The sequence below is a fragment of the Sarcophilus harrisii genome, chromosome 4, assembly GCF_902635505.1.
Source record: "Sarcophilus harrisii chromosome 4, mSarHar1.11, whole genome shotgun sequence".
In the NCBI taxonomy this organism is placed as follows: domain Eukaryota; kingdom Metazoa; phylum Chordata; class Mammalia; order Dasyuromorphia; family Dasyuridae; genus Sarcophilus; species Sarcophilus harrisii.
Window position 1 is genome coordinate 322,547,069 of NC_045429.1, and position 12,914 is coordinate 322,559,982.

The 12,914-nt window shown below is 37.1% G+C and overlaps 1 protein-coding gene across 1 annotated transcript in view; it reads right to left on the reverse strand.

The window, feature by feature from the left end:
* ST6GALNAC2 (ST6 N-acetylgalactosaminide alpha-2,6-sialyltransferase 2) overlaps window positions 1–12,914 on the reverse strand; it is a 65,803-nt gene that overhangs the window by 8,186 nt on the left and 44,703 nt on the right. Inside the window, exons 2-4 of the mRNA XM_012548508.3 lie at window positions 3,399–3,459; window positions 1,830–2,004; window positions 382–550 (exon numbers count right to left, since the gene is read on the reverse strand). Of these exons, the coding sequence (XP_012403962.1) occupies window positions 382–550; window positions 1,830–2,004; window positions 3,399–3,459 (405 nt within the window). The remainder of the gene's footprint in view (window positions 1–381; window positions 551–1,829; window positions 2,005–3,398; window positions 3,460–12,914) is intronic.

Genomic DNA, 12,914 nt, shown 5'->3' on the forward strand with positions numbered 1-12,914 from the left:
CTTTCTACCTTTGATTGCTAGTTTCATCCATGTTCTTTGAGCACTTATATCCATTTTTTCCTACCATATTAATTCACATACTGATTCATATATTTGTTAAGTTTTTCCATGTGCATGTCTTGTTTTATTGGATTGGGAGATTCTTACAGTCAGGAATTATTTTTTTCTCTTCTTGCCAAAGAAGATTCTGTAGATAGCAGGGATGTGCTCAATTCATAGTATTTACTCTGCCTTTAACCTTTTCCTCCTATGACCAGATACTCTTTTTTTCCCTCTCTTTTTTTGCTGTTCTCCATTACATTCTTTCTAATATCCCACCCCTCCCAACATACACAGTTCTCATGAGCCTTAGCTCCCACCTGGGCTTCCAGACTCTCATACCTGAAGACGAAGTCATGGGAATCAATCTGCGCACCTTGGCGGGACCCATTGAGGATACCCCCATTGCCCACAACAGCACATCGAATGCAGCCCGTGTGTTGTGTTGTTGAGTGATCAAACAGCTGAGCACTGATTGAGGTATTCAGGAGACTCAAGGTGGAAACTATATCTGTGGGATGGAAGCCAGGTTGGAGCTAAGGAGTGGGTAAAAGGAAGGCATGTCACAAGCTCTTGATTCCCTCAGTGACGTTCCCCCCTTTTTCTTTTAAATGAAAAAGCCTTTATTAAACTTCTATTCCTTCTAAGTTCCAAGAGCTATACTTGGCACTTGGGGATAACTAGAGAAAAAACAAATCGATGGTCAAGTTCACACTTGTTTCCCTCAGCCCTTTCCCCAAAGAAAAACCAGCAGAAATATAGGATAGGAAGGATGGACCATTGGCCAAGACAAAGAAGAGAGAAGGTTGGCTTGGTGAGAAAGTGCAGAGCTGGGGGGAGAAGGCAGTTTCAGATTTGAAAGGGAAGATATCAATGTAATTTATACCTTGATTCCTCGTCACCCTTGAACCTTTAAAAAATCCAGAAGAGCCAGATTCTAAGGGATCCTTAGGTAGACATAAGTCATGAGCATATACTGAAGAATAACTTGTTTGCCCCCAAAAATATTCTTAAGGAACAATAATGAAGATCCTTCCGCTTCATTGTTACTGCTTGTGTTCCTCATCTCAGCTCAGTAGATACACCTAAAGGGAGTATCTTGTCTTCTCAGTTGTCTTTGGGGAAACCTGCATTTCATGGACTTTCCAAGAGGAGGAGGAGAACAGCTGTGATCCGGAGCCCAGGATAGAGATGTGTTGTATTTGACCTTACAAAGTTTTTCCAGCCAGACCCCAACATCTCTGGTCACTTCCCTTCCACACTACTAATTACCCACAATGGAGAGGGAGAGAAAGGCAGATTGGGGTAGGCTCTCTCAAGTAGAATCCTAGGCTAGGAATTATGACAATTATGACAGGAACAATAATAGACAAGGCTGTTTGAGGTCACTGGAATGTTCTCAATCTATATCTGGATATCAGAACATTTTGAGTAGGAAAAGATAAGATGATGTACCATAGAAGCCCAAATTTCTCATTAGGCAAAAGCTTTCAGGCTTCTCAGTCCTGTGAAACCTGGGGCATACTACCTAAGACAGAGAGATGGGAGAACCCTGTCTCTAACAAGAGTCCCTTATAGAATCTGGGGGGCAAATGGATCAGTGAAGGGAAGTGTCTGAATTTTGGGACAGTAATGAGTCCTGTGGCTCCTTCAGGATGTGTCTCAGCTTCTGGGTTGGAAGGAACTGGAAGGATGAAAGGAATTCCATCTTACCTAAAGAAACTAGGGATGAGGAGAGGGGGGCAGCAAGTGGAAAAAGCACAGGGCCAGGGACAGCAGCAAAAGATTACCTTGGTAGGAAATCCCTTGCCAGCCATAGGGAGCACTCTGCTGATTCAGTCGCTCCCAGAGCTCTTGGGTGAAGAGCTTGCCGTATAGCAGCACTGGGACAGTGAAGTTAAACTTATCCTTGAAAAGGTAGTGTTGTTGAGTGGCAAGGACCAGTGAGTGATTGCAGGGTTCGTGCTGTGGGGGAGAGGTGATACAGCTCAGTATGAGCCAGTACTAAAATGGGACAATCAGGTGGGAGCCAGGAGACCCTGTCTAGGGGATGAGGGATGGGGCAGAACAGTATTCTCTCCACTCAAGGCACTAGCCACGTGGTTCAAGAGACAATTCAAGCTTATCTGGACATCCTAGGATTTGTGAGCCACTAGGAATGGCAATATCCCCTTCTTCTAAGGAATACAGTTTGGCATAGTAGAAAAACTGGAAGCTGAGACACCTGAACTTACTCTTAACTCATCATGTCACGTTGGGCAAGTCTGGATCTCCTCTATAAAATAGAAGACCGTCTCTATAATTTTTTAAACTCTAAGTTACCGTGATGTACTGAGAAATGGTCCAGCTTTCATTTTCCCAGTCTATCCAACAAGCATTTACTAAGTATCTACTAAGTGCAAAATACTGATCTAGATAAGGAGGATGCAAAAAACAAATGAGTAACCATCCTTGCTCTCAGAGAGGTCCATCCTCCTGACCTTTTCTCCCATCATTTCTTAGGCCAGGGCTATTCCCTTCCCTAGCTTTTTTTAATCCCATTCTTCAAGGTTCAATTAAAAAAATTTTTTTCCACAAAGCTTTCCCTGATCTCTCAAGTTAGTATTGCTCTCCCTGGAGCCTCCAGCTCAAACAGCACTCTGCACCTCTTTTATATATTTATTTGACATTATTTCTTATTATACTATCTGTGAGTAAACTATTCCCAATTAAACTATAAACTTCATGAGAGCAATAACTGTGTTTCTTAAACTTTATACCAGTCTCCTTCTCCCCCCCCCACTTCTTCTCAAACAGTGCTTTACACACAGTAGGTACTTAGTAAATGTTTATTGATGTGGCAAATTATAATATCATAAATGTATTTATTTATTTAATGGTGAAAAAAGAAACCTTTCTGCTTATAACTTGCCTCCCAGACTGACTGTACTCTCAGATATCATTATATTTTCAGGTAATATTGTTTCCTTAGACATATTTATATGCACCGCATTGTAAACATTTTAGTTCTTGCCCTAAGACCCCATTATCTTTTCCTCAATATCTAGAAGGGTGCTTAGAAACAAGAGACTTTTAGGTCACAGGGTTGCCTAACTTGGGACAGAGAGTAGGTGACCAAACACAGTATAATCTCTGCATCAACCCCAACATTAGAGTGTTTATTTGTGTGCTCACTAATTTTTTTTTTTTTAGAACTATTCTAGGTATCAAAGTTGGTATGGCTACAAAAAGCGTCCCCTCATTTGGGAATGCCTCATAAGGAACATCGTCTAATCTTGTTTCCCCTCACCTTCCACCCCACCCTGTTTTTCTCCTGACCTGAGATTATTACACTTCTGCAGAGGGGCTGATTATCATACCTTTCTAGTCAAAGGCTCAGGTAGTTCAGTTTTGATAGAATAAGATACAGATGTGTTGCTCCTGTGGGGAAGAAAGCAAAAACAGATAAAGGATCCATATTCCTGTCTCTCTGTGAGGTAGTATTACAGAGAGAGAGCTGGACCAGGTTAGAGTCAGAAAGACCTGAGGTTATAATGCTGGCTCAGACATTAAACAAGTCATTTAATCTCTGCCTGTCTCAACTTTTTCTTCTATAAATGGGGATGATCATAGTATCTTCCTCTCAGGGTTGATGTAAAGATAAAATGAAGTACCACATGAGATGCTTTGCCAAACTTAAAACACTATCTAAATGAAAGCTGCTATTATTACTGAAGAAAAGCAACCTCTGATTCTTTATATTTAAAATATGTATTTTTTGGTGTTTATGTTTAAATATGCTTCGGATATGTAAAGGGCAAGTAGATGGCACAGTGGATAGACCATCAGGCCCAGAGTTGGAAGACTTATCTTCCTGAATTCAAATTGAGCTTTAGACACTTACCCAGCTGTGTGACCTTAGGCAAATCACTTAAACCTGGTTGCCTCAGTTTCCTCATCCGTAAAATGAACTGGAGAAGGAAACAGCACACAAACCACTCCAGTATCTTTGCCAAGAAAATCCCAAATAGGGTCATGAAGAGTTGGACATGATCAAAAAAGGACAGAACACGAAATTATCGTAAACCTAATAATGCTCTGAACAAATCCAGTTAAAGAAACAAATTACACATGGGTATTGAACAATATTCTTTTATATACATAAAACCACGGAAGCCAAAATATTTAAAATTCAGTTAAAAATAATACTTTGATGGATCTGTGACCTTGTCCATGTAGGTAATTCCTCTATCAATTAGATTTACTCTATATCTGGCCAGAAATCTGTCAAATGTAGAAATGACAGATTCCCAAACAGAACTGAAGTATACCTAACCAAGGCTGGTAGGAATATATTTGCAAGATATCTTACAAATATAATAAAAAAAAAGCTTTAGACAAAAAGATTACATGACTAAGGCATCCAGAATAACTTCACAAATCAAAGGAGCAAGGAAGAAATACCTTTTAGATTACTGGATAAGGGAAGAATCCCTGATCAAATAAAGGATAAAGAAAATCAGAGAAGATAAAACAGACAATTTTGATTACATAAAATTAAGAAGTTTGCTCAAACAAAACTAAATGCAATTAATATTATAAGGGAAACAGGAAACCGGGAAGGAAATTCTGTAATAAGGTTTCTCTGATGAGAGTCATATCCTAGAAATATAAGGAAATTTCTAAGAACAAGAAATTTTCTTCAGTAGAAAAAAGGTCAATATTCAACAGGCATAGAATAACAACAGCATAGAAAAATGCTCCAAATTACTAATAATCAGAGAAATGAAAATTAAAGCTTTTTTTCCCCCATCAGAGTAGCAAAATTGACAACAAAAAAGGAAGATGACAGTTATTAGAGAGACTGCATAAAAAGAATCACATAAATGTATGGCTTTTCCCTGCCCCCAATTTATTATTTTTAATATAAGTTTTTGAATTTTGAGTTCCAAATTCTCTCCCTTCCTCCTGCTCCACCCCTATCCATTGAAAAGGCAAACAACATGATATAAATTATATGTGTATTTATTAGTTTTATTATTAACAACACAGGTGTATTGTTGATAGAACCATGAATGTCAAAACATTCTAGAGAACCATTTGAAACTATGCCCCCAAAGTCATTATACTCATACCCTTTGATCCAGGTTTGTATTTCATACCAAAAAAAAAAAAAAAGAGGAAAAGAACCTGTTTGTACAAAAATATTTATAGCAGCTCTTTTTGTGATGGCAAAGAACTAGAAACTAAGGGAGTGACCATCATTTGAAGAATGGTTGAAGAAATTTTGGCATAAAGATCAGCTAAGTTGTGAAGTGAATAGAGCACTTCACCTGAAGTTAGGAAGAGCTGTATTCAATTCACCTTCAGACACTTAGTACCTGTGTGACCCTGGCCAAGTGACTTAACCTCTATCAGACTCGGTTTCATGTAAAATTGGGATCATAATAGCATCTACCTCTTTGTGAGCCTATTTGGGATTTTCTTAACAAAGATATGGAGTGCTTTGCCATTTCCTTCTCTAGCTCATTTTATGGATGAGGAAACTGAGGCAAACAGGATTAAGTGATTTGGCCAGGGTCACACAGCTAGTAAGTGTCTGAGGCCAGATTTGAACTTAAGAAGATGAGTTTTCCTGACTTTAGATCCTTTATTCTATCTACTTGTCTTAAGAAATGATAAAAAGGACAGTTTCAGAGAAAATTGAGACTTGTATGAATTGATGCACAGTGAAATGAGCAAAACTAGGAGAATAATAATGATAATAAAATGCAATGAAGGACAAGACAAATGAGAGTCCTGGACTTAACTCCTTTACTGCCATAATTCAGAATATATGCAGGTATTCTATAACTTTTTCCAGTCTGTTAAAATTGTAAGCCTATTGATTAACTGGAACTAACTGTTCATTGAAAAGGGGACTAGTAGGTCAAAGAATCCTCTTTACTCTCCATGGCTGTGTTTGAGTGAGGAGGAAATAAGTATTACAAGACTAGAGATCATGTCAGAATTTTTGGGTAGCCTGGTGTTTGACACAGCATTAGCAGTTGATCAAGCCAAGAGGGATGTCCATCAAAATTTGGAAGTGAACTTGGTATGGGGCAAAAGTTTTAATAGAAATGATTTTAAATCTGAGCCCATTCTTCTCAGAGACTGAGATAATAGAAAATATGCTCTTAGAAAGTGAAATGGAAATACTTTGTAACTTCTGTTCTTGCCGTGTCTTTTCAGTAAATGTCTCTTTGTAAAAGCTAATTGATATTACTTAGTTAAATTATATTAGGGGGAGGATTAAGCCAAGTTGGTGAAATACAGGCAGCAACACCCCTGAACTTTTTCAATATTCCCTTCCAAAGAACTTTAAAATAACAAATCAAATCAAATTTTAGACAGGCAAAGCCAATGAAAGGTCAGAGTGAGACATTTTTTCCAGATTAAGAAAATTTGGGAGGTTGATAGGAGAGTTCTGGGGTTGTATCAAGACCAGACTGCACGCAGTGGCAGTGTCAGTCATGGGGCTGGAGGCTGTGACACTGGCAGCAATGGTAGTAGCTTCAGGAGCTCTCATCCCAGAGATGATAAAAGGGGTTCAGAGATCACAAGAGTACAGGGCATCTGTTGCTTATACTGGGTACTGCAGAACTGATTTGCAATTTTATTGCCTATAAGGAGGTCTGGGTCACAATTCCAGGGCAAAGAGTTCTTCTCATTAGCAACAAGATAGGTAGGGACTTGATTGCCGTTCCAAGGCAGAAAGAAGCACTAGTACTTTTGATTACAGGGGAGCAAGGACCTTTCCTGGATAAAGACCAAAGTGCAGAACAAAAGATAAGTAACTACAGCCACCTCTGGATCATACCACCCTGGAAGCACAGAGGAATTGCAGAACTAGCTCTGAAAACAGCAACACAAAAAAGTCTGAATCTTGAGACACTGCCTCCCAAATCCCAGATGAGCAGAGTTCAACTTTAGTATAAAGTTCAAAGTCAAGAAATAGGCTGAAAAACAAGCAAACGCTACAAGAACTTGATCATAAGAAGACACTATAGTGTCAAGGAAGACCAAAACACAAACTTAGAAGAAGGCAACAATATGAAAACAACTATTAAAAAAGCAATAAAGAAAAATTTTCAATGGATATAAGCCCAATAAGAATTCCTGGAGGCATTAAAGAAAGAGATAATGGTAGAGGAAAAATTGGAGAAAGAAATGAGAGTTATGCAAGAAATTTATGGAAAAAGAATTAATAGCTTGGGAAAAGAGGTACCAAAATTCATTGAAGAAAAGAACTCAAAAAGCAAAAAAGGCCAAGTGGAGAAGGATATACAAAAATTCACTGAAGAAACGAATTCCCTAAAAAGCAGAATTAGTAAAAAGGGAAAAAAAGAAAAGCAGAATGAAGAAAAGAATTCCATAGAAATTAGAATAGGGCAAGTGGAAACTAAGATTCATGAAGCATCAAGAAACAATAAAGTAAAAGGAATAGAAAAAATGTGTAATATCTTATTGGGAAAAACAACTGATCTGGAAAATAGATCAATGAGAGATTTTTTTTTAATTAAAAATTTTTTTATTATAACTTTTTATTGACAGAGCCCATGCCTGAAAAATTTTTTTTTATTTAATAGTCTTTTATTTACAGGATATATACATGGGTAACTTTACAGCATTAACAATTGCCAAACCTCTTGTTCCAATTTTTCACCTCTTACCCCCTCCCCCTCCCCTAGATGGCAGGATGACCAGTAGATGTTAAATATATTAAAATATAACTTAGATACACAATAAGTATACATGACCAAAATGTTATTTTGCTGTACAAAAAGAATCAGACTCTGAAATATTGTACAATTAGCTTGTGAAGGAAATCAAAAATGCAGGTGTGCATAAATATAGGGATTGGGACTGAATAATTTTTTTTTACAACAGTATCCCTTGCACTCACTTCTCTTCCGACTTCCCTTCCTTCTCTTCAGCCCCTCCCCCAGATGGCAAGCAGTCCTATACAAGTTAAATATGTCACAGTGTATCCTAGATACAATATATGTGTGCAGAACCAAACAGTTCTCTTGTTGCACAGGAAGAATTGGATTCAGAAGGTAAAAATAACCTGGAAAGAAAAACAAAAACGCAAACAGTTTACATTCATTTCCCAGTGTTGTGTAGCTGCTTCTGTCCATCCTTGATCAATTGAAACTGAGTTAAATAATGAGAGATAATTTTAAAAGTATTGAACTCATTGAAAGCTGTAGAGAACTCCCAGGAAGCTAGAAACTTTGGTAACTGGGATGTTTCCCATCTTCAAAGATTAATCAAGGGTGCATTTAAGCTTGAAATCATGAGAAAACATAAAGCCTTGGCACAATACTGGGGCATTGTGAACTTTACATAAGATTGAATCCCTAGAAACTAACAACATGCTTCAGAGAGTTAGATCATAGAAAACAGAAACCCAGAGTTGATTACAGAACAATGCTTTTCATAGTAACATGATTTTAACATATATAAGCAACATGATTTCTTTCAATAAAAGGTTCTGTTGAATTATTAGCAACCCCATTTCCTTTTTTTCAACCTCTACTAGCCTATTTGTGTTGTGCTGATCACAACAGAAAGCCATGAAAAAAAGGGCTTAGACATTGTCTTTCAAGAAATTATAAAGGAAAACTTGCCGAATTTTAGCTCCTAAGGACAAAATAGAAGTTGGAAGAATCCACTAATCACCTCCTGAAAGAGATTCCAAAATGAAAACTCTCAGAAATATTATAATTAAACTCCAGAGTTCCCAGGTCATAGAGAAAATATTGCAGTCAGTCAGAAAAAAACAATTCAGATATCATAGAGCCATAGTCAGGATCACACAAACTTTAGCAATTTTCATATAAAATGAAGGAAGGGCTTAGAATATAATACTCTGGATCTAGTTATTAATTCTTTTTTCATAAATTTCCACTGTAGTTCCTTTTTATGATCAAGTTTTTCTTGTGTTGTTTGGTTTTTTTCCAGCCTATTTTTTGACTTGGAACTTTATGCTAAAAGATCTAGTACTATAACAAAAAAATCAACCACCCAATAAAATTGAGTATAATCTTTTAGAAGGGAAATGAATATTCAATGAAATAGAGAACTTCCAAGCATTCCTGATGAAAAAGACCATAGTTGGATAGAAAATTTGACATTTAAACGAAGAGAAGCATAAAAAAGTGAACAGGAAAGAATAATCATAAAGGATTCAGTAGAATTGAAATGTTCATATTTCTTTTTTGGAATGATAATACATGTAAAACTAAGAATTCTATCATTATTAGGGCAGTTAGAGTCTGCATATATAGAGGGCACAGGTGTAAATCAATAATGGAATAATCTCAAAAAAAATAGAGATGAGAAAAAGGGATGTACTGGGAGAGGGAGAGAGAGAGGAGAAATTTTTCTCACATAAAAGAAATGTACAAGGATCAACTTTCATAGTAGAGAGAAAAGGAGAGGGGAAATGCTTAAGCCTCATGCTCACTATAATTGATTCAAAGAAGAATTCATATACACACTCAGTTATGTATAGAAATCTATATCCAATAGGGATATAGGAAGAAAAAGTGATCAGAGATATAGTAGGGTGAATGATAAGGGAAAGGAAAGATGGGGGAGGCTGTGGCAGGAATCAAAACAGACTTCTGAGGAGAAACAGAATAATAAAAGAGAGAGAAGGAAAGAGGAAAATGGGAAGGGGAGGAATGCACAATCAGTGATTATAACTGTGAATGTGAATGGAATAAGCTAACTAAAAAAGAAAGAAAGAAAGAAAAGCAGCAACAACAGTGATAACAATAATGTAAAGTTATTTCACAATGAAGCCTGGTCAACAGCTAAAGTTTAAAGTAGAAGCCTGAGTTGGGACTGACATTGCCAAGTCACTAGTGTTTCAGCACTATACATTCCAAGAAATTGAACTACACCTGTATATACTGCAACTATTGATATTGAAGTAGGTTAGGAACTTCATTTATCCTATGGCAATTCAAGAAGGTGCTATAAAAACAGTAAATATATATATATGAAATTTATCAAATTTAGTATTCAACACATTTCTACAAGAAAAAAATGCTTCAGCACTTGATGGTTTCTTGGCACTCCTCACATGTGGTTGGCTGAGCAATAGGAATGTGAGGTTGGCCAGGGATACTGCCCTAGGCTATAAGAATATTCTCCCCAGTGAAGGCAACAGTGTACAGGATTATCAAGGGGGAGCCTATGGTATGAGGTTGTGCTAGTTAGTGGGCAGATTGCAGAGCAGCATATAGTCTCTTGCCTCCCAAAGCAGTAGTAGTTGAAGGGGCACAGATAGCTAGTGTTCTCAGTAGGAGATGAAACAGCAGGAGCACTGGTGCTTGATGAGTAACAGTGATAGGAGCCCAGATGGAGGGGGCCACCAGGAGCAAAGGACCCAGGCAGCTGAGCCCTCAGATCCCTGGGCAGAGGAAGGTGAGGGAATCATAGCTTTTGTCTGCACACACAGACTCCCCACTCCTCAAGGAAGCTTGAGTAGTGTAGGATAGGGGGAGGTATAAAAGTCAAGGTTCCTCTTAAAAAGTGAGTTGGGTCAAGAAGGAGGAATGCAGCTGGGTTGGAGTGGGCTGAGCTGACTTACTTCTCTGCAGCTGGATGTCCCACTTGTCCCTTTGAAGAATTGAGTAGGGAGGGATGGTTTAACTGCAGACCAGAGATGTATTCTTTTTGGGAAAATTTTTTTTTGTATTTTTGCCACTCAGCATGCCTTCTGGAATCAATGAGTACCATGGTGCTGTGCATAGTAGAGAACATGATCTGGAGAACAATCTGGAGTTATACCCAATAAAAAATTGTGTATACCCTTTGACCTAACAATATCACTACTGTGTCTGTATACCAAAAAGATAAAAGAAAAAGGAAAAAATGTATATGTTCAAAAATATTTATTTATAGCAGCTTTTTTTTGTGTCGGCAAAAAAATAGAAGTTGGGGGGTTGCTCATCAATTGGGGAATGACTGAACAAATTGTAGCATAGGACTGTGATGAAATGCTACTGTGACAAGGTGAGGGGTTTCACCCTCAGAAAAAGAAAGCAGAGCAAGACATATATATGATTCAAGCAAGCATGAAATGAAAATAACTAGAAAAACATTGTGCACAGTAGCAGCAATGTTATAATGATGATCAACTGTAAAGACTTAGCCTGATCAATACAATGATTCGAGACAATTCCAAAGGACTCATGATGAAAAAGTGCTCTCTACTTACAGAGAGAAAAGTGATGAATTCTTGAGTGCAAATTGAGTGATAATTTTCTCACTTTTATTTTGCTTTTTAAAAAGTAATGCAACTAAAATGGAAATGTTTTATGTTGAAAAAATTATATTGGGACTAATCAATGGTATTAGGGAAATATTAAATGTAGTTCAATATCAGGAACAATATACAGGTAATAGGGGTTGAGCCAATTGCATTAGAATCCTCACCACTCAGAGATACACCTAGAATGAGCTGCATCTCTCAGGATTCTAGGGGTGACTCTGAAGATTTGGGATTCTAAAGCTATCAGTTCAAACTGAGTCACACAGATTTCTTCTCACCAGACTTGACTGCCAGCAAACTGCCAGCAAATACTACAACTTTAATGATTCTTGGAAAGTCAACATCAGGCAAGGTATAAAACAGAGAGATGTATGCCAAAAAAAAAAAAAAAAATGTGCAAAAGAGGTTCCCTGTAGATGGAGACATTTAGTTAACTACTTTGAGACTAAAAGACCCAAATGATGACCCAAAAGACATAGGCCTAATATTCTATACAGGAGAAATTAGATCCAATAAACTTGTCTGTTATCCAGATTATCAGATGCAGATAGATGGAGGGTCAAATAGAAATCAATTCAACATGTAATTGGTTATTTGGAACTGTAGCTTAAAATTAGGGCTCATTAGCAAAATTACAGACCACTTTTCACACAAATTAAGTCTGATCTAACCAATTGGAAAAATATTAAATGCTCTTGGATAGGGCGAGCAAATATAATAAAGATGACAATATTACCTAAACTAATCTATTTATTTAGCGCTATACCAATCAGACTCCCAAAAAACTATTTTAATGACCTAGAAAAAATAACAAGAAAGTTCATGTGGAAAAACAAAAGGTCAAGAATTTCAAGGGAATTAATGAAAAAAATCAAATGATGGTGGCTTAGCTGTACCAGATCTAAAATTATATTATAGAGCAGCAGTTACCAAAACCATTTGCATTGGCTAAGGAATAGATTAGTTGATCAGTGGAATAGATTAGGTTCAAGGGATAAAACAGTCAATAAATAGCAACCTAGTCTTTGACAAACCCAAAGATCCCAGCTTTTGGGATAAGAACTTACTGTTTGATAAAAATTGCTGGGAAAATTGAAACTAATATGGCAGAAACTAGGTATTGATCCATACTTAATGCGTCAGACACCAAGATAAGGTCAAAATGGGTTCATGACCTAGGCATAAAGAATGAAATTATTAATAAATTAGAGGAACATAGGATAATTTACCTCTCAGACCTGTGAAAGGGGAAGGTCTTTATGACCAAAGCAGAACTAGAGATCATTACTGATCACAAAATAGAAAATTTCGATTATACTAAACTGAAAAGTTTTTGTACAAACAAAACTAATGCAGACAAGATTAGAAGGAAGCAATAAACTGGGAAAATATTTTTACAGTCAAAGGTTCTGATAAAGGCCTCATTTCCAAAATATATAGAGAAATTAACTCTAATTTATAGAAAAATCAAGCTCATTCTCCAATTGAAAAATGGCCAAAGGATATGAACAGACAATTTCAGATGAAGAAATTGAAACTATTTCTAGTCATATGAAAAGATGCTCCA